The 22662-nt window shown below is 47.8% G+C and overlaps 1 protein-coding gene across 3 annotated transcripts in view; it reads right to left on the bottom strand.

The window, feature by feature from the left end:
• Positions 1–1985: 1985 nt before the first annotated feature.
• ATAD1 (ATPase family AAA domain containing 1) overlaps positions 1986–22662 on the bottom strand; it is a 44941-nt gene continuing 24264 nt past the window's right edge. For all 3 annotated transcript variants that reach the window (XM_036735742.1, XM_036735743.1, XM_036735741.1), the window contains exons 5-10: positions 19960–20160; positions 16304–16410; positions 12839–12928; positions 10177–10227; positions 5351–5484; positions 1986–3676 (exon numbers count right to left, since the gene is read on the bottom strand). In XM_036735742.1, coding sequence (XP_036591637.1) covers positions 3556–3676; positions 5351–5484; positions 10177–10227; positions 12839–12928; positions 16304–16410; positions 19960–20160 — 704 coding nt within the window. In that variant the 3' untranslated portion in view covers positions 1986–3555. The remainder of the gene's footprint in view (positions 3677–5350; positions 5485–10176; positions 10228–12838; positions 12929–16303; positions 16411–19959; positions 20161–22662) is intronic.

Genomic DNA, 22662 nt, shown 5'->3' with positions numbered 1-22662 from the left:
TGGGCTCCCCTGCTTCGATAGCCAAGCCCAGAACAGACGGACATGCCAGAAGCACCACCACTGACCAAGGTGGGGGTTAAAAGTTAAAAATCTGCCCAATTGTTGACCTCAGGCTCTCTGCCCTGACCCCCAGGCCACTGGACAAGGTCTGGATGGGTCCCATTTCTCAGCCAGCCTGCAAATTGGGCCACCCCTTTGTGTAATTAACTCTCCGCGACACCACAGCCCTACAATGGGCCTTAGCTGTGTGTGCTGGAGGGCTACAGGAAACCTTACGCCTCACCGAGTCCAATCCCTTCCCTTTACAGCTGAGGAAACAGGAGGCCTCTGCTGATGCCAAATGGGCCACTCTTTTCACTACAATGTTTCCTTCACTTGCAAAATGACTGGACCCAATAATCTAGACCAGGGGCGAGGAGCGTTCGACTTCAAAGCCACTGTGGCCCTCTAGGTCCTCAAGTGCGGCCCTTCAGCTGAATCCAAACTTCACAGAACAAACCCCCTTAAGAGAAGGATTTGTTCTGTAAAACTTGGACTCAGCCAAAAGGCCGCACCCAAGGACCTAGAAGGCCACAGTTTCCCCTGGTCTAGACTCCCCAGCCCTAAAATTCTTTAGTTCTGAGTGCAAAGCCTCATCAGCAGTGGGTCTGCCAGGCATGGACCAAAAGATAAGCAGCACATGGACATCCTGCTTGGGTCTAGACTGGAATGTCAACTGTAGAGTTTTCTGGAATGGAAGCTTCGACTACTGAAGCAGACGGGCAACTCAGCTGTCCTTAAAAGCCTCAGGGAGTGGCCTGGGATACTGAGGACCCTTCAGTAACTGAGGTTACTGGCCCATGGTCACTTGGCTGTGGTCTATCACAGGCAGGACTAGGACCCACATCTTCCCCACTTCAAGATGACCATCTCTTCATTCTTGTCAGTTTAGTGTACCAGAGAAAGTGAGGCCCCATGGTCAGCCCCCGGAGTAGCTAGCCCCCAGAGGGCTCAGCCCCCAGAGCAGGTAGCCTCCACAGCAGCCAGCCTACAGAGGGCTCAGCCCCCTGAGCAGCCAGCCCCCAGAGAGCTCAGCACCCCCAGCAGCTAGCCCCTGGAGCTGCCAGCCCACAGAGGGCTCAGTCCCCAGCGGGCTCAGCCCCCAAGCAGCTAGGCTCCACAGCAGTATTCCCACAGAGAGCTCAGCCCCGGGAGCAGCATGCACACACACAGAGGGCTCAGCCCCCAAAGTGGCCAGCCCTTGGAGCAGCTAGCCTCCACAGAGGACAGGCCTCAGAGCTGCCAGCCCCTGGATCAGCTAGTTTCCACAGAAGCCAGGCCCTGTGCTCAGCCCTCAGAATGCTGTGCTAGAAAGGTCCTGCCATACCCTTCACTGACGCACACTCCAAACTTGGCATCTTCCTCCAGGGCCAGCTCTAGGGGGCGCACAGACTGGTTAGTGACCACCAAGTCTTGAGGTGCCCCCTCAGCACTCCCTGGTGTTACTGTCAGTTCTTGGGCTCTGGGGGCCATGCAGGGCTGGGGTATTCAAGTTTCAGAGTTATGTGAGAAGGTTCTAGGTGGCTCTGGACCTGACTTCTCAGGCTCCAGATAACCAATAAGCCTGTCACTGACCTTGAGAGGTAACTGCAAAAATGGGCAGGAGCCTTCTGAGCTGTCTCTCTAGGGCTGCCAGAGGTGGGCTGGGTCCTGGGAACGAGCCAGAGTACTGATCGCATGTGCAACGGTCCAGGTGCCCCCAAACCAGGTGTGTGGCTGTCTGCCAGGCCCTCCCAACCCATCTTTTCAAAGGGAATCAAGACAACCACTTGGCTCAGTCCCAGAGGCTGCTCTCACTTGGGACAAGTGGCTTATTCCAATCCCGCATTCAAGGAGACGGTTCTGAGGCTGTATCCTCCAGGCTACAGGTCTGAACCCTGCACCCCCTGGGCTCAAAGTGACTGCCATCGCCAGTTTTCAAAGAACGGATACAAGAGAGCTCGCGGTGGTGGAGAAAATCTCAGTGATCAGGGACCCCTTTATTACACATTTACAGGATCATAGTGTAGCACAGTGCTCACCCACTTGAGATGAAATTCCTTATTTTTGGTGTTTTGTGTCATGTGACAGATTATCTGTCACATGTTTATAGCTAATTCTTCACAACTGGCTTCGTGATCCATCATTTTCTTCCACACTTTGAAACCTGATACCCAGTGAATTCTCTTATCCAGCATGAGGTATTCTAATTAATCAAATATTCCAGTTAACTGAAAAAGACCAGACAACCCATGAATGTAGGGCATTGATTTGCAGAAAACAGTGGACATAATGTACTCTGGGATATTTGGGAAGGTGCTTCAGGCCTGGGCCATGACTGCAGTAATTGTCAGTGCAATGGGCGTAAGAGAATTCTGGATAACAGAGAATTTGCCGTACAAATAATCCACTTAGGATCAAAGCAGACTCCAGAGATATTTGGAAATCTTCCTAAGTGTGTCCGCACTTGCCCAAGCGCACCATTTATAACAACGCTCTAAGAAAATTTAAAAAAAAAAATAAAGTTACAAAAGGAAATCTTTCAGCACAATATTTAACATCCTGTACTTTTACATTTCTCCCTACTTTAGACTGATGCAAAGCCATGTAAATTCTATTCGGTAAATTGTATTTGCCCATAATCAAGGAAAACATAACTTGAAACCATTAAAACAATCATTGTCCCACCACAGAAAAATGTCTGTTGCACGAATGAAAAAAAAGTCCGAAGAATCACACATGAACGGCACTGAAGATTTCAAACAAGCTCATGTGGGAAAACCTAGCTAATCCATCTTTGTTTAAGCGAAGCCAGGATTCAAAGCAGCATCCCTATGACCACACCAAAGCCACAGGGGCCCAGCTGGCCACATCTGCCATCTTGTCCATGGATCACAGAGCAGCTGGTTACATCTGGCCATCCTAAGAATGCATAACAGGGTCACACGTGGTTGTTCAGGTTGCCGAATTCTTTCACCCAACAGTTGACTATGCTCGGCTCAACCAACAACAGCTAACCATAGAGAAATTCAACTGGAAAACAATGGATATGGTGTGCCCTGAAGACAGGACTTGAAACTTAATTCCTCTCTACAGAATTTGGTGCCATTTGATTCAGTGGCTGAATTTTAAAAAAAAAAGGTTCTGTATTCAAATCCCTCCAAAGAAAGTCAATATAAAATGTGTGACACCACACACACACACACACACACACACACACACACACACTCTCTCATACCTATATACAGGCACAAGCACTTAATCTGTCCCCTCCTTTTCTGGTGACCCAAGAGGCTGCCCCTGGGAGCCAGAGGGGCCCAAGAAAAGCACCCCTTCCCTCACAACTCCTCATGATCTTGGGAAGAGGTCACATCATTCATACAACTACTTCCGATCAATACGCCCAATGCCACAGGCCGATCATTACCTGTCACTGCCTCAAGCCCACTCCCTCCTCCCCTCCTCCCTGCGCTCAGTGACAAGAGGACACGGCCAAACCAGAGCACAGTGAACCATCCAAACAAACGGCCTTTACTCTTAATCTAAGCAAACGTGGGTTAGAACATTCTGAAAAGCGGCATCTTTTGATTTTTTCATCTTCTCAATCGCCCGATGCAGGTCCTGCTGTTGCACTGGCCGAATTTCATCTTCATCGTGGCTAAAATCCAAACAAAAACCCAAAACATTCAGGTTGTGATGTGAGGGTGACACAAAGAGCCACCCTGCCCTGTGTACCCGTGGCCGAGGAGACCCAATGGAGGCCACCCACTTTACTGCCACAGGACAAGTCTTCCCAACCACAAGGTTAGAAAGTTAATTCAACCAAATGGAAATAAAATTCCAACCAACAAGTCAAAAGCATTATTCTCATGAAGATCTGCCTGAATTTGAAAACATGTTGATTAAATTGAAAAGAACACAGAATTCTGGGTATGGATTTCATTACACATTGTTTGTGGTGGTTTCCTTTTTCCTTTTGTAGCTTAACCAAGGACAATTCTTAACAAGAAATAAAAGCTATTGCTTATAGTACAAGGCTGTTCTCTCGTTCATGATTTAATACTGAGAAAAGTGCAACCTTGTACAATATTAAGGCTCCCCCAGGATAGCAGTTATAGAGACACAAAGTCCACACCACAGCTGCTGAGGATTCAGCTACTTGGCACAATTCCTTGATTAATCCAGCAAGAAATAGACGGCACCGATGCCTCCACTCTTGGGTTCCTCAGCAGTCGGGTCAATGGTGCCCAAGCTGGTGTGTGCAAAACTACTGTTTGGAACAGTGGGCAGCTTTCATGAACAGCGTTAGCTTTGGGAGATCACAAAACACAGCTGAAGTGACTGCAGATGGTCAGCAAATTGGGATCACTTGGAATGAGCCCAGAAATTCTCCTTGGAAGGGCTTGCACATGGGGCCGGCACTCCACCAGCAGGCCAGGATGGGGCAGCTAGGCAGGGTCGAGCTCAGGGGATCCCTGGGGCATCCTGACTATGAGCTAGCTGCCCTGATAAGCTGTGCACAAAACCACCTTGTCAAGCTCATAGTTACACTGAGTCTGCTACTGGGATGAACTGGGATGCCCGTGGCAGTGGATCCTTCTCACCCTTGACCCTCAGCATACCCCCGACTCCAAGGCCTAAAACCTCACAGAGACAGCTGGGAGGACACTGATGAATGGTGATGGGGCTAGCTGGGATGTGCTCATCTTCCTGTGGGCTGCCAGCAGAGGAGGGTCAGCTTTGACCATTTTCACTATTCTGAGCAGTCCAATCATTTTGTTAAAACAAACAAACAAAAAACCCCAACCACCTTTAGGTCAATCACAATAGAAGATTCAGTGAGAGGCGACTGAAGCCTGCTCCCTGCTCCTTCACCCCCTCACAATGGGGGCTGCTAATGAAGGTGGCCTTAGCCTCAGGCCTCACAAAGCTCGGAGGATCTGTGCTGGTCAGCACCCTGGCCATTAGACAGTACAGTCAGCTCCCTGGCACTGAAGGTCCAGGGGCTTCATTTCCCTGTGGTACTGGCTTACGCCATCTATCCTTAGGGTCTGCCTCTCAGCGGGTCACTCCTTGATCCTGCGATTACCTGGCTCATGCCACTGAAGGTTCAGCCCAGCGTCACCCCCTCACTCTCTTAAGTTGCCCTGATGGGCACCTGGGCAGCCACACACGCCAGCTCCCCGGGGTGAGGGAAGATGGCTCTGAGGAAGGGTCTGTTTTTGCTGCATGTCTTTTGCTCCACAGAAGAGCCCCACTATGTACATGGTGAGCATGCTGCTGTTCCCCAATAGCAGGCCACTAGGGCCATGAGAGACTTGCAAACACATACCTTTCTTCTGAAGCAGAATTTACATATTCCCGGACACACAGGAGGGCAGCATCCCGACACATTTCTTTCAAATCACTTCCTGAGAACCCATCGGTTTCTTTGGCGACTTCTAGCAGATCCACGTGCCTGTCCACCTGAATCAAGGTAAAAATGCCAGTAAGTAAATGGTGCTTTACAGGCTACTGTCAAACCCCTTTAACCGGTGGGGAGGATCATGACTGCTCATGTTTTACAGGGCTTTGCTGTTTGCAGGAATGACTTAGCTCATCGATCAAGAAAACCTTCCCAAGCCTCAGTGGGATGTGAAAAGCACTCAGGTATCCCTGGGGTTTGTCTCTCTTTACCCAGCATGGCTTTGGACTGGCATCAAGACTCCAGCCCACCTCTAATGACAAGGCCAGTGCAAGCTTCTCCTCCCCCAGGCCAATTCCAGCTGATCTGATCAGGGAGTCAGAGCCTCTTCTCTGTATTTAGTTTTACAGCTGGATTTGGGATGAATTGATATTGGCTCTGACATCACCCAGAGGTCACTGGTGTGGGCACAGCCTTCTGCCAATGCAGGCTGCCAACCCCCTGGGGTTTACTAGATGATCTTCAAGAGTAACTTGGCCAAAGAAGTCCTCCCTTTGCAGCTCCACTGGGGTCAGAACTGACGCCAATGTAAACTGTGTTAATGGAGGAAGACGGAAATCTAGGAGATGGGGCCATTTCCTACTGGCCAGAGGAGAGGCACAGTAGAGGGTAAAGGTTACTTAAATATCTGAAAGCTTCATTATTCTCTTGGCCTTGGTAATAATGATCATAAGTGCAGCTAACGTTTATATAGAGCTCTGAGATTTGCAAAGCACTTTACAAACAGTATTTTGTGAGATCTCACAACAATCCTGGAGGCCGGTGCCAGTAGTGTTCCCGTGCTATAAATGAGGAAGCTGAGGCAGACAGAGGTTAAGTGACCTGCTCAGGGTCACACAGCTATCAAATGCCTGAGGCAGGATTTGAACTTGGGTCCTTCTGACTCCAGGTCTAGCCACGTGCCTATCTACCACCCCACTCATTGCCTCCTTTGGCACAGCTTTTACAAGCTGGCAATAAGCCTTTGGACGTGTGGACAATCAAGTACAAGAGGAAAGGCAGACCCGTAGCCCAGGTTACCCCAACCCAATCCTGCTCTGGGGAAATCAGAGGTCAGGGCAAGGAGGCACAAAGTCCCTGCCTCCCCCATATTCCACCAATCAAAGCTTTGTTTAGGTTAATGAACACCTTGTTTAAAACATCTGTCCTCTAGGACCCTTTCATAGCCTACTACAAGTTATATCACTCCCAGAGCTAGAGCCTATATCCCAACACCGAGGCTAGAGAGTTGTGATGAGGGTTAGGTAGAGGGGAGAAGTCACTCTGCCATGTGGAGAGTTATATAGAAGAAGGAGGACTGGCTGGGGTGACAGCCAAGCCACACCAAAGGCTGAAACCCCAGGGATGCAGCAGGAGAGTGGGGACCATTTCATAATTCGGGTAGATACCCGAGAACATTAGAAGGAGCCCAGTGTGCACTGAAGGGCAGCAGGCCATCCTGGAAGGGGCCCCGGGACATGGGGAGGCACAAGGCCCAGACCCAAGCCCATCTCAGCCTCCTCATTCGCCCAATGAGATGTCGGACCAGACGACCAAGTGAGCCTTCTCTGGCTGAGAGCAGGGCTGCGGCTGTCTCTGCCACTGGGTCAGAGCTCAGGGACGGCAAGCTCCCATTTGGATCCGTGACTTATAAACCTTAACCCCAGGGCCACCTTTGGCTCGGCCATAAATCTTGAGTAGGTGCTTTCTTGCTGTGTGAAAGACCTGACCATGGCTGCCTTTCTTCTGGGACTCCACTTTGCAAAGGCAGATTCTTCCTTTCCGGTCTCTGGGAGAAAGCAGGGGGTGCTCACAGCTAACAGGTCAGAGACCAAGAGAGCACATTCAACAGCCCCTGATCACAAACACCAAGGGAGGTGTCCAGCAGTGACATCTGGTGGTCCGAGGCGCTCACCACATAACGGTGGTGATCCAGGCCAGGGGCCAGGTCCAAGACCGATTCCTCCCAATGGTCTTAGCTGTAGATAACAGTGTGTTGGCTGCACTGAACCTCAGAGCTGTGCAGAACTTCCTGTGAGAGGCTAGAAGCACCCAAGAATCTGGCCTAACCATCCACTTGGGAGACACTCAGCAGACAAAGCCTGTCTACTGCCCATGGGAGAAGCTCGTCAGTGAGTCTCTCTATCTGGGACAGTTTAGGTGGACAATGGGCGCAAGCTGGACGGAGGAGGACAGGGTGGACCAGGAAATTCCAAAGCTCTTTTAATAACCTCAAGCCTCCCAAGAAAACAGCAAGCCATGGAACGCAACAATCTCTGTGGAATTCATAATGAACTGCACACACAAGAGGCTGACGGAGAGGTGTATTGGGGCGGGGGGGCGGGGTCGGGCAGGGCAGGTTGCCATCGGTGGACGAGAAGAACGGGAGTCAAAGATGTCATCAGGGAGACGCAGGACAGGACAATTGGGTGGGCCGGTCACACAATGACGGTGTGGGATGACTGGGCAGTCCACTGGTATCTTCACCACATCAGCAAAGAGAAAAGGAAGTCGAGAGATCACTAGAATGAACTCAGAGGCAGCTGGCAAGAGTCACATTGGGAGACAGGCATGGAGGAGCTGCAATCAGCATCTCGGGAGGGAACTCTCCACAACATGTGAATAAGAGCTGGGATATGCCTGGTGCCATTTTGTTCGCTTGGCCTTGGCAGGCTCTCCCCTAGGGCCTCCCCCTGCCCCCACCCCTGGCCCCACCAAGCCCCGGGTATGATGGAGTAACTAAGCACACATGAGGTGGGGTAAACCCTGGCCCGAGGAGCCTGGCAGCCAGGAGGGCCAAGAGTCAAGCCCAGCACAAATCAAAGAGCTTGTTAATAATCCAGCGTCACGTAACAGGAAGGATTCAGTCTCGTTATCAATCGTTTGTAAGCTGGCTTTGATGGCGCCTCCGGACTTCCAGAAATGGTCTGAGCACCGGCCATGGCAATACTTCCGGAGTGAGGATGGAGCCTCCCAGGGCTCCTAAGGAAAAGCATGTGTTTGGATGGAGCTGATCCGACGCATCAGTTTAAATAAAATGACGTCCTTACTTCACAATCACAGTGCACAGTGAGCCAGGCAGAAACTTCAGTTTGTAGCTTTGGTTTGAAACTCCGAGGAGGAAAAAGATCTCAGGGTTTTGTTTTGTTTGTTCTTAAAAGTGTGTTTGAAGAACGACAATAATTAAATACTTATTAAATGACCCTACCAATAAAACAGCAGCAGGCTGAGAGGCTGCTTTATCCCCCCACCAAACACCTGGTGGTGAACAAACAGCAACAGAAACCGTCATCACAGAAAACAGATTCTTCTCTTGGACTAGACGTATGTACAGAATGTGGGCGTCAGCTGACATTCCCCAAAGCATCACGGAACTACGGGACATTTCACTCATCCCTTCTCTGCCGGGGCAGGCAGCTGGCCTTCAGTCTCGGGGAACAATTAGGCCCAACACTCTGGGGGTGTGATGTGCCTTGGGTGCATTGGTCAACAGTGAGAAGAAGAGGCCCCCATGGTAAGCCATTAAGCAGAGGGTGTGACCATCTTGTATCGTGAAGCTGTGATCATAGGAGCTTATCCTTTGTACTCCTATAGAGAAGGCTAGGATTCTCAGTCCCTCTACAAATGGAATCATGCTGAGAATTTCCAGAGAGCATCTCGCATTAGAAAAGGCAAGACAGTGAAGCACAGTGGGCAGGGCTTCCGGTGGACCTTGTCAAAGCCCACCAGAAGGAGAAGCGCGTGGGTGCCGTCAGCCAGGTGGAATCAGCAACGTCTACCCCCCATTTTGCCAGCGGTGGCCAGAGAGGGCAACACAACTCTCCGTGTACCTTAAAATACAAAGGTCAGCCACTTCGGGCACGAGTCTGCTTTCTATTCCTGTGAACACCTTGGGCTTCCTCTCTTATTGAAGAAGATGGCTATAACCCATCAACATGATGCTATCGGGAAGAAATGCTCAGATTCACAGATCGTGAACCACTCTTTCCAATCCTTTCCCTAATGGTTCGTCAATTCCTCCTCCTGCCAAAGCCTCCATGAGTCCTCTGAGAGCCCAAAGCACATTCCCCACCACCACTAATGCTGGTATTAGGATCCCCACTTTAGAGGGGAATGAGGACTTGCCCAGGATCACCCATGGTTAAGAGCTGGATTTGAACCCGAGTCCCCAACTCCACATTCCCAGCTCACTCCGTGGCACCATCACTTCTTTAGTCTAGAAGCAGCTTCATTTAATGCTCCAGTTACGCTGGGGGTGGCATCCAAACCATGATGTCACTGGGGTAGGATGGCCACTCCTCTGTAGCTGGACTATTACAAGAGCTGCCGGGGTGTCAGAGACAAGACTTGAGCCCCCTGCCCGGTGGTCCTGGCCACTTCTGCTGGAACACATGGGCGCTGCTCACTCTTTCTGACTCACAGCCTCGAGACAGAGAACAAAGGCCCTTAGCTGGCCTTCCATCCAGGCCCTTCCCAGCCACCGGCCTCTTGAGGCTTTCAAGGACCTTGAGGGGTTCAAAATAAAGATAACTGGAGCTTGATCCCAAGCTAGATTTTGGGTGGCAAGCTATGTAACCACCAAAACCAGCTCCTTCAAAGAAGAGGAGGTTAGTATTTGCACTTACAGCCCCCAACGAACTGTCAGCAAGGCCTTTGCCCTCTACAAATAAAATCCCACCATGGCCCATAAAGAAAGGGAACAACTTTCTACTTACATTTTCATTCTTCAAAATCAGCTTCAGGATGGCTTCTCTCTGTTTTAAAGCCTGGTGACAAAAATGGGATGATTCAGTTACTGTACTTAATAAAGCGCTGTTCTAACATTCTCTTCTTTGCTCCACATTGCCTGTGATTTAGACACTGCTAATTAGCCCCTCAAAAAGGTGCATCCCAGGAAAAAGATGAAATGCGAATCTGTTTTAGTACTTGTCAGCAGCTCTGTGTGAGCTGGAACCAACCACTAGTGGAACGAAGCTCTGGCAATGTCCAAACTAAAAACTCCCTTCCCCTTGAAAACTGGTTCCCAGCCTATAAGCCGAGGACTTGAGGGGAAGCCCAGAGCTACCGAAAGTCCCAACGTGCACCAAACTTGGCCAATTTGACTTTTATCTAAAACCAACAAAGTATGCCAGAGTATGTCACCTCAGGATGACAGGACGGAATCATTGTTTTACACCCAACACAGGATGGTCTGACTTATCAAACACAAAGTCATGGCAGCTTTCCGTCAGCAAGTCTTCCACATGCATGTGCAGCCATACTGGGGACTTACTAACCATGTAACATGAGGGAGTCTTTGAAGTATGTTGATGTTAAAATGAGGCCCCATTCTAAAGAGGAAGGGAATCACTGCCCAGGAGCTTCTGAAAGCAAGCCTTCCGTCACTCACCTCCTTCAATAAATCCTTAACCATCAAAAGAGCAGCAAAAATCCCCTGACCTCCCCTGCATGAACCCACAGCTCCCGGGCCTCCCCAAGTCCTGACCTGAATCTTCATAGCACTAAAACAGTTTTACGTAGAGGTCGATCGACAATGTCGATCATGAGTATGAAATTATCTATTAACTCCACCTGCACAGCTTCTGGCAGAACCAGGGAGCACAAACGGCTTGTTCTTAGTAATAATTTATCTCTTACCCCAATTGTGACTGAGGACAGAATTAGTTGCAATGAATATGAAATCAAAAGAGCTGCAAAAACCACCTATTGTACCTGTACTCTGGGCCTGTTCAGGAAAGCAGCTAAGAACTCTGACTGGAGTTTAAGGAAAAAAAAGAAACCTTTGGCTCCGGAAGGGGTTTTTAAGTACATTTACTCACCCTCTCTTATGCCCTAGTTATGCACTAAGAACACACTTAATAACTTGTTTAATCAGGAAATAGACACAAGAATCCACTGGGAAAATGGTGGAACATCCATTAAAACGCTCTAAGGGCCACCTATGAAAAGAGCTGTTGGTCAACGTCCCAAACTGGTTTTTGGACTTCGCCCTCAAGCCTTAAAACACAACTTTCAACTTTGCCCCACATTTCCTTCTCTGCTCATGTGGAACCAGGGGCTTTCCACATCACTGCTATCAAAGGGCTTTGTTTTCTTTTGGAATCAAGAGCCCATTCAAATAGAAGAGGGGAAAGTCTCATGCTTTTTGTAGCACTGAAATCAGGAGCGAATGCTTAGGAACATCAGGCAGCCAGAGAAGATCAAAATGAATCCCCGAGCTTTAAAAATGGTCCAATTAATGGATCAAATCAAGCTCCCACCTGCTTTCCTCACCCTGAAGAAACTCGCTCAGGAGTTGGCAAAGGTGAGAGGGTCAAGGAGAGCTTCATCAATGCACCAATTTTCTTTCCCACCTCCACACAAAAATTAAGAGATGCAAAGTCAAAGAAAGCTCTATTTCCAGTTTCTTCAAAGTGTAGAAAAGTTAGTCCGTGTGGATCTGCTGACTTTGGCTACTCACCACTACTCTTTGGTTCCCCATCTTCAAAGCGCCACCACAATGACTCTTAGCAGCTGGTTAGCCTCATTCTGTCACTCTCTCCTAGGTCTGTTCCCACCTGTCTGACTGCACCTACCCCTCAATGGATCCTGGGCTCTCCCCTGGGCCCCTTCTGGATCCCCAGGGCTGCCCCAGAGGTAGGCGAACTTGGCAGATCCTGGACTATCAGTTACTTGTCCTCGTTCTTGTTTATGGAGGAGATGGGCCCCTGCAGAAGCTTCTTTCGGCATGAGGACAGTGGCCAGAACTCGAGGCAGCATCTCAAAGAGGAGTCTGCCCAGGGGCTGGGGAGTCCCTCCTGACCATCAGTGAGCTGCCACACTCAGCTGCCTCGGCTAGAGAAAATGGTGCAGCCAAAGAAGAAGAGGGAATGAGGAACACGGCACGTTCATAACGAGTATCTCAGGCAGGGCTGCCTACACTATGGATGAACACCTGGCAAGCATCATCTCTGCATCTGCCCGGCTGCTGGCAGTGAGATCTAAGAGGGGCAACTTAACCTGCAAAATCATGGCATCTTCTTGTGATGGCTAAACGTTTTGTAGCAGAAAAGAAAACAAAGAAATGCCCATCAGCCAAAGGCTGGAGGAACAAGCCGTGGGGCCTAAAGGACATGGAGCCTCCTTGATGCACCACCAGCCCAATGATGCTGAAGACAAGAGGAGCTGAGGTGAAGTGAAGCAGGAGATGAGGAGTAGGAGGAGAGGACGGGTGGGGGGATTGTTGTCTCGCCCTCTCGCTGCCTGGACGTTCCCGAGTGTCTCTGTTCGGGGGGTGCACTCAGAACTCAGTGGGCTGGGGAGCCAACCCCAGCAAAGAACAAGTGGTGCCAGGCTACAAGCCAGCTCCTGGCCCTTCACATCACTCCGACAACTTACTGGTTGGTTGATGTGAAATCTCGTCGGCATTCTTCTCATAATAGCTGAATCAAGATCCTGAGGACGGTTGGTTGCTCCCATCACTATGACCTAAATATGTAAAAGGGAAAAAGTATTAAATGTACTTATAACATCTCTTCTACAGCATCATTACCAGATTCAAAATACATGGCAACAGCAAACAGAGGGTTTACTAAATCTCTTGGTATTTAAATCTCTGATATTCCTTTTGAAGAAGTATTAAGGCTGAGAGCTAAGATAAAGACGGGTGTTTGGCCTCTGGAGTATTCCTGTTCTAAGTATGCAGTGACTCAGGGACGTCATAGGAGGGTATAAGCTACTTAAATTAAAGGAAAGAGCTGGACAGACTCTCTTGGGCTCTACACTCTGTAGGTGGCCGAAGCAGCCCAAGTGCAGCGGTGAGACAGGAGAAGAGCATTCTCCACTACCCTTGAGAATGAGGGGAGCCCAGACGTTCTGACTCAAGCTCTCCCTCCATCACCATTGTAGCTGTGGGCAGATGCTCATTATCCCAAGGCTGATCTTTGAGCCTGCGCCACAGCCTGCTGGGGGCTCACACAGGAGTTGGTCCCTGGACTCCCGCACCCTTATTTGAAAAGCAGGAGCAGGAAAAGTAAACAAAAACTAAAGTAACTCTGTGCAAGCTGCTGAGTACCCCAGAAATGGCCATCCTCACCGCTCCCAAAGCACAGCAGGGCCTCATTTTAGAACCAACTCTATGAGAATGCCACAAAAACCTCTCTCTGTCATTTTAAGAGATGGCCTCTGGGACTGCTGGTGCATGCCAGGGCACGCCTGTCCAGTCTGAGCCCCCTGGGCTGCTGAGCCCGGTGTGCAGTTCACTACCTTCCCGGAGCTGAGTGAGGCTGCCACCTAGAGAGAGAAGAGGAGCTCAGCATCTGCCTCAAGCCGGGTCCCTCTACAAGGGCACCTCCTTTTCCATGCTCATAGCATCCGAATGAGAACAGTCACTCTTGTACTGCTTTATTTTAAAAGAAAATAAAACCAATGAAGAGCGGGGATTCATTAACACTGCGGCTTCAACCAGTCAACTGTCCCATTATCGAAGGCAAGGTTTCAAGGGAACCTCGTTGGCAGGACCCTGCTCTTTAGGTGCCTTCACAAAAATGTTCAGTCTCTGCTACCATCTGACCCCCCATAAATGCCAAGTTATGTTGAAAGGACAAGACTACCTCTTTACTAAGGAGATGGAAGTCTGCTTAGAAAACCTGCAAGAATCAACAAATTAATCAAGAAATAAAAGCTTTAGCAAAGCAGCAGGAATGCAAAATAACCCTAAATTATCAGTATGTCTTTACAATACTAGGAAAAAAAACCCAAATCAAGAGATAGGAAGACAAAATCCATTTAAAATAACAACAAAATCCATTAAATTTCTGGGGACTAAGGTACCAAGAAAATAAGAACTTCCATAAATACTGCCAGAAAATAATTTTCACAGAAATAAAGGAAATAACTGGAGAGATCTTCACTATTCATGGCTGGGCTGTGCCAATACAACAAGAATGAGACTTTGGCAAATTCACCTTCAAGAGTTGAGAATATCAAGGGAAGTAGTGAAAAAAAAGAGCAGGCTTGAAGCAGGCTTGGTGTTCCGGCACTACTGCCCTAAATGAGAGAAGAGAAGAGGGGACACATGGAGTAAGACCGAGAAGACAACGAGCACACAGAAATCCACGCAGCCTACTGACATGAGCTCAAGAATTCAAGCTACGAGGGAAGACTTCCTATCCATCAACGAGAGCGGGGAAAGTGAGAAAGCAGAGGAACAGAAAACATTCAGACTGGCACATCGCAGCAAGCACAGACCACGACCCCAAACACAAGGGTCATGCGCAATACAGAACCTCCCCACAAACATCACAGGGAAATGGACCGATTCAACAAGCAGGCATCAGGCAGAAAAGACTGAATCCTATCAGTCCCGACGTTCTTGAGATAAATGAAAGAAGAAACCCTGGCTAACCAGAAGGCTCACACACAGGTCCTCTTTGAAGAGGCAAAGGTGGGAAGAGGAACCAGGGTTGGAGCTGAACACGTTAACGGGGCACTCAGGTCAACTGGCATAGCAGCGTCCATGAGAAGCGCTGGCAGAGAGACCATCAGGTCAAGAAGTATTTATGTCACGCCTGCTGGGTGCCAGGTGCTGCGCCACGCATGAGGAGCTCCTGGAGCCTGCAGTCTGATGGGGAGACAACATGCAAACTCTGGATAAGCAAGATGTGGGCACAATGACCTGGAGGTGACCAACAGAGGGAAGACCCTGACAGCAAAGGGGCTCGGGGTAAGGCTTCTTGCAGAAGAAGAGCAGTTTATGTCCCAACAACTCTCTAAGATGCTCAAATCAAATTAATGTATATGGAGTGATGTCAAGCCAAGGTGGGCATGGAGAGGAAAACATGGAAAACATTTTGGGAGTTGGAAATGGAGGGCAAAGGCTCAGGGACCACAGGGAGACCCAAAGGACAAAGGATCAAGCAATTCCCAGTGATGACTGACCGACCTGCAAGGGGCCCAAAGACCTCATCAAGGAGGTCTTGGCAAGCAGGGAGGCAGCTCATGGGGTCAAGAGGGCAGCTCCACAGCACCAGGGCTCCATGGACCCTGCAAAGGGTGAGAAGAGCTACAGCCTCTAGGGCCAGGCTGATCCTCTAGGAAAGAGCCAAAGGAGGACAGGGGCAAAGACTAGAGAAGAGGAGAAGAGGGATTGTGGGTGGGCCCACGCCGAGATTAGAAACGCCTCAAAAGAGCAAAAGATTGGTTCAGTTAGGAAGACCTTTCAGAACCAATAACTGGTAATTTCAGATGCCTTTAATGAAACTATCTTTTGGATGCACTGCATTTCTCACCCAAACAATTGAATTATATTTAAGGATTCTCTTCCCCCTGCATTTGTCCATCTACACTGCTTATAGAATACAATGGAAGAGAATAAGAGGATGTTTTCCTAAAAACAACAAAACAAAACCCCCAAACAAACAAAAAAACCCAAAACTGGTTCCCTTTTACATTTTCAGGAGGTGGGGGAGGGGAGAGAAGGAAAGAAGAAATACTGGGGAAAGGGGAGAAAGGAGATGGTGAGTCTAAGGTACACAGAAATTTTGGAAGGAAACAGGGCAAATGGAAAAAAGAAACAGCAGAAGGAGGTGAAGGAAGAAAAAAAGACCAGGTAAGAAGGCCAATTCTTAGAGGGCCTGGGGCAACCGGTCATTTCATTCCTTTATAAACTACGGTTTTGAAAATCCGTGGAAGACAGTTCTGCCTGCTGCTAAATACCTGAAACAAATGCAATCCACTCACATTTTGTGAAACAGCGTCACTCTGAAGAATCAAACCCACCCGCCTTGAAACATGTTCTAAGAGACACTGAGCACAGCTGCTTCCTGAAGCCTCGGCCCCGCAGCCGGCCCGCTCCTCACCCACCTGACAGCTGTAGTCCGTGTCCAGCCCGTCCCAGAGGCTCATGAACTGAGCCTTCATCATGGCAGTAGCTTCATGATCTGAACTTGACCGGCTTCGGAGGAAAGAGTCTACAAGGAACAGAAGAAGACGTTCATCTGAGAAACGCAGAACTCATTCTTTACTCGTCACGAAATCTGACTCAAAGCTGGAGTGGCATGGGAAAGCTCAGGGGAGGGAGCAGACAGGAGCTCCCACTCTGCCCTGGACATTCGGTGTGTGTCTCCACAAGCCAATCATTCCACCTCAAGAGCCTCAGTTATCCTCATCTGTAAAATGCAACGAAGCAACCAATGGAGCTATTGCAAGGAAGGCCCTTTGTAAACTGCCAGATGCTGTAAAAAAAATGCATTTTAAAAATCATTCAATAAATAGTCTTTGGAGTATCAAAGGGAAAACATCCTCCAATTACGCTTTCTCAGATTACTTTAGTATTCTGTAATGATTTGTTGAACACAGGGAAAGTTATGCCTAAAAATGGCCAGGGAGTCATTTATAGCCATTCCACCCCCTTCCCACCCACTGACAAGGGCTAAGACCCCTCAGAAAAGTTTCTCCAGTCTGGTCTAGATGAAGGGCTTTTAGCCTTTTGTGGAGCCCAGACCTCTCTGGCAGTCTGCTGAAGCCTATGGACGCCTCAGAATCGAATTTTTAAATACATAAAACAGAGGATTACAAAGTAAACCAATAATATTGAAATAGTTCATGAAGATATGAACAGACCCCAAAGGGCTGGGGGGTTAGGGGAAGGCTCCAGGGGAGCTGACTATACCCCTGGCCCTGTTTTTCCAAGGATTTTTCCTTCACTGTCTCCCATTCAACATCAGGACCTTTCTGTCTCACTTTTTCTACCCACATTTTGCTAACAAATAGAAATCTGCTTCACGTTGTACTCCTAGACCGTGAAATATAATGCATCAAACTTCACCTTAGGAATCTGAGGTGCCAAGAAGGTAGAGAGAGGGTGACAGCCAAGACACAACTAAATGCCCACAATACAACAGTGAGCAGTGGAATGAGCCAACGTACCCCTAGTCCTCTTGATGACTGCTAAAGATTTTCATTATTGAAAATACAGTGACATGGGAAATGACAACTGCTGGAGGGGATGTGGATAAATAGGTACATTAATGCCCTGTTGCTGGAGTTGTGAACTGGTCCAACCATTCTGGAGAATTGGGAACTAGACCTAAAAGGCAACCAAACTGTGTATATTCTTTGACCCAGCAATACCACTACTAGGTTAATATCTCAAAGAGATTAAAGAAAAAGACCCACAGGTACAAAAATATTTATAGCAGCTCTTTTTATGGTGGCAAAGACTGGAAATCGAGGGGGTGCCCATCAACTGGGGAATGGCTAAATGTGATTGTGATGGAAATGCTACTGTGCCTAAAGAAACGACATGCAGGATGGTTTCAGAAAAACTTGGAAGATTTATATGAACTGATGCAAAGTGAAGTGAGCAGGACCAGGTCATCATACACAGTAACAGCAATATTGTAAGGACGAGCCGCGTGAAAGACTTAGTGACTCTGATCAATACAGTGATCCCAGACAATTCCAAAGGATCCATGATGAAAAATGCTCTCCACCTCCAGAGAGACAACTGATCAACTCTGAGTGCAGACTGAAGTATACTTAATTAACTTTATTTTTCTTGATTTTGTTTTGGGGGGTTGGGGGGGTGGCATGCAGCATGGCTAATAATAGAAATGTTTTGCATGATTTCACATGTGTAACTTATATCACATTATTTGCCTTCTCAATAGGTGGGAAAGGGTTAGAAAAAGAGAATTTAGAACTCAAAAAATTTTTTTAAATGTTAAAAATAAATTAATAAATTTATTTAAATGATGAAGATGATTATTTCAGAGAAAACTGGGAAGACTTGTGTGAAATGATGCTGAGGGCAGTGAACAGAACCAGCAAATCAAGTCATATAACAATATTATAAAGACAAACAACTTTGAAAGACGTTAAGAACTCTAATCTATGCAATGACCAAACACAATCCCAGAGGATTCATGATGAAACATGCCACTCACCTCCTAACAGAGAGGTAATGGACTCAGTGTATACTGAGACACGCTTACTGTGGAATAGATGATGCCAAATTTGTTTGACTTGACTATACATATTTATTACAACAGTTTACATTTTTCTCTATTTTTCAGTGGGGAGGGGAAAATGGGAAGGAGAGAAGATGGGTCAATGTTCTTTGAAAGCAAAGTTAAATTTACAAAAAGTTAGCTCCTTGAGGCAGAATAAAAGGAAAAGGAGACCCTTCCCATGAGCTTCGAAAGTATACACGCAATTAAATCCTAAGTGTAACAAAGTAAAACAAATTTTGAATTTCCATGAAAGTAGTTTCAAGAAATTCTAAGGTAGAAATACGATAGTTTGAGTGAAATGTTAACAACTCCCCCACTACCTCGCACAATGGGAGGGTACCCCAGCTAGTGTGGCAGCCACCATTGTGGAAGCCCCTCCCACTAGTGCCAGTTTCCAGCTGCCCAGGCCCCAGAGGTGAAGGCACTGACTTACTCCCATGATCAAGTCCAGAGAATGCAGAAATACAACTTGACCTCGTGTCTTCTGGTCTTTAAGGCCACCCTGGTTTCCACTACACTACCCTGACATCCTATTGCTCCTTAATTAATTTGGAAGTGACTATGATCACCTGCCTATAATCTCTTTGCTTTTCTAAGCCTTACCGTTCTAACTAGTGATGTCCTTTCCCACCCTCCCTGCTAAGGGTTACAGAGTTTAGTTCCACTCTTTGAGGGGCAGTGATGATTGATTGGGTGGCAATTCCATGTTAGAATCAGTAAGGATGCCAGCATCTTCTAGGCTCCAGGGATCACACTGAATGGACTGGCTTTTAAATCAGAAATTTAATTTTATCAACTCAGTGATTTGGCTTCCCCATAGGTAACAATGGACAGCAGGCTACAAACAGCCCTGAGAGCGTGAGAAACTCAACTGCCCCAAATGACAACCATAGGCATCAAGGGAGATCCAGAAGAGACAAAAGTAACTGCTCTCAGAATGTGTGGTGCCACAGAGGGCACGGTGGGGTAGTCCTAGAGGCCTCAGTCATTGCTGCATTGGGCATCAAACCACCCCTCAGAGCCAAAACCCAGACAAAATTCCATTCCATCCAATCTACTCTGCTCAAGGCAGGGAATGCAACAATTAAGAAAAAAAGCTTAAAGGCGGCCATTTTCACAGTAACCATGGTGATGGTGTTTAAAGAGGAACCTTCAGTTACTTGGTAAATTCTCTGACTCACAACACTTGCTCCTGATGAGAAGGAAGTGAGGTGTTGGGAAGACAGAAATAAGGCAATCGTATTTTATAAACCTCTGTCCTCATGTTAACACAAATTTCTAAAAAACACTTCCAAGCTATACCTACAAAGTTTTTCTGGACGCTAAAAATATTAACATTAAAAGGATAGAACACACATTTTAAAATCCTATTGAATTTGAAAACAAGACAGACATTTCAGTCTCAGACGCCTATTTTATTCCGGAGTCCCTCTGCATTCTCTGGCAAATACAAATGTCCAATCTGTTTGCGGCTGCTTTTTTGGGAACCCAGAGAAGATAGCGTACCTATTTCATCGATAAAGATGATAGAAGGCTGGAGCTTGATAGCAAGGGAGAACACGGCAGCAGCCAACTTCTGAGACTCTCCGTACCACTTATCCGTCAGGGTGGAAGGCTGAAGGTTAATAAATCGGCACCCTGCCTCCTTGGCAGTAGCCTTGGCAATCAGCGTCTTACCGCAGCCTGGAGGCCCATAGAGAAGAACTCCTGAAAAAGGAACACACAGAGAATTAAGGTCTGCCTGTCCTGGAAAGCGTCTAACCCAGGGGCTTCCTCTATGTGACGTCCGACAGGTCCTGCCAGTCACCCACTATCTAGATGACAAACAACAGTCCAAGTGTGCCTGTACTCCCTTGCATCATGGCACATGATGTGTCACTATGTATTTCCACTGCTAGAAATTCAGACGAAACACTGATGCAAAGTTTTCAAGTAGACTTGTCTATGTTTAAGTAAACACACGTAATATCTGTGTGTGTGTGCCTATTTACGAAACTCCCACCGAGGAGATGTAGTAATTGTCCTGAACTCTTTGGATTAAGTGGGGCATTCTGTACAGCTGACGCTGGTACCCAATCGTCAGGCTAGATGACAACTAACATTATTCCGTGTCAATGCTCATCAATACATGGGTCACTCCTGCTGATACACTGAAACCAACACCACTCTCACAGGTCACAGTTCACATTCTGGTGACCTTGAAGGGATAAAAGAGTAAGGAGAGAAGTAAGGACAGTGACCAACAGAGCCTCCGTCCATGCTCCAAGAGGCTTCTCTGGGCGCTGCAGAGAGCAGGGTCTTTTCCAACACAGACTATAACCTCTTCTCTACAAAAGCAATCCTTATTTGGCACTTCCAAGGGCATACCTTATCCTGTCCCATCAGGAACTGGCAAGAGTGACTTCTGAATACAGTGTCAGTTATTTTGGGTCCTAAGTCTCTTTGTGGATTTCCTTATTCCAATTAGTGTAAAATATTCCAACGTGCCAAAGGAGCACCTTCCTCTATGGGACGAACCCTCCAATAAGGCAGATTTCAACCCATCCTTGTCTACTTATCCTGAAGACCCTTCTCCATGTCACCCCATGGGCTCATTTGAGATGCCAACATGCCAACGGCCTTTCTCAATTCCTCTTGACTTCCTAAGAACACCATGAAAGCATGCAGGCTGTCCAGGAGAGGTTGCTCCATCTGTGTTCTCTGATGACATCCTTCGTGATAGGTTTCCTTATGTAAAAGGACATTTGCAAAGTGTTATAGCTCATTCGTGCCCACCACTCCTTTGGGGGTACATCATCATTGGAAGAATACTGGTGTTAAAAAGATGGCCTCTTTCCTTCGGGAAAGGCTGGGGGTCAACAAAGGAACAGTCCTCTCTCCTCCTCACTTTCCAAGGGATATACACAGATGTGTGAGCACCATAGGCCATTCAGTGCCCCCAGTCTGTTCAATAAGCCCTCTTCACCCACCTGTTTCTTCTTGTGTGCACAAACACAATTACCTTGAGTGATTATCTCACTGAGGAGGCTCTGTTCCCTAAGTAAAGAGGCTGAACAAAATCAGCATCGTATCATCTGAAGAAGCGTGTGGAAGACCTGCCATCTAAAGAGACTCTCTCTTGTCCCTGGCGGTCTCTGGGCAGAACGGCTTCCACGATGGTTGGGAACACTCAGGGGAGCACAGGTCTCATCAGTTACAGACTTGAGCTGGAAGGTGTGTCAAAGGCTGGTTAGTCCCAGCTCCTCATTTTCAGAGAATTCAGTGACAGAGACAGGTCTTGAGTCAGGCCCTGGTTCCTGCTGTTCTCTACCTGGTATGATATTAATGCTCGTCCTCGTCCTCCATAGTCCCTTTCAAGGAATACTGTCAATTCTGATACAGGCACGGGAGATACTTTGCTTAGTTAAGGAGGAGCTTCAAGATGGAATTACACTCTAACAAACCAAATGCCTTTGTGAAGTCCACCAACAAAGCGCATCCCAGGATCCTTGCTTTCTCAATCATTCATCACTTAATGTGATAAAGAGGATGTTCTGAGACACAGATTGTGAAAGAATGGTGGTTCTCTCCTAATGCCCTCCTCAACGACACTCGCAATGCATGTGTGCACAACTCTTAAAAACTGTATACACAAATGGAGGAGGCGTAGGAGCACGCAGCTACCAATGGTCTCTTGGTCTTTTCCCCATCGTACATTTCTTTGATGATGTCCTTTATCGCACTTGTGCTAAATTCCTCATTTGTAATGGGTCACAGCCTGCTCATGCCCACTGTGTCCGGTGCCCCACTACCCTCTGGGGCACTCCAGCCTTTAGCATTTTCCCCTCCTTCAGCCTGGCACTCTTCTTTTAGATTTTTTCTTCCTCTTTAGACCTCTTTTTACATGTTGTACCTCCCTCTACCCCGCCACATACTCTGATCCAGTGACACCAACCTCCGGGATGTCCTACCATGACCCCTCCCCCTCTGGGCATATTCTCCAGTTGTCCCCCAGGTCTGAAATGCTCTTCTCCCTTTACACTGACTACTGACCTCCCTGGCTTCCTTCAAGTCCCAACTAAAATCCTACCTTTTACAGGAAGCCTTTCCCGAGTCCCCTTAATGCCAATGCCTTCCCCTGTAGATTATCTCCAATTTACCGTGTTCTTTGCACACTGTCCCACCCCCTTCCCTTAGACTGGAAGCTCTTCAAGGGCAGGGACTACCTTT

This window comes from Trichosurus vulpecula, chromosome 8, assembly GCF_011100635.1.
Source record: "Trichosurus vulpecula isolate mTriVul1 chromosome 8, mTriVul1.pri, whole genome shotgun sequence".
NCBI classification, from domain to species: domain Eukaryota; kingdom Metazoa; phylum Chordata; class Mammalia; order Diprotodontia; family Phalangeridae; genus Trichosurus; species Trichosurus vulpecula.
The sequence above is the reverse complement of the archived record's forward strand: the minus strand, read 5'-3'. Positions and strand labels throughout refer to the sequence as shown.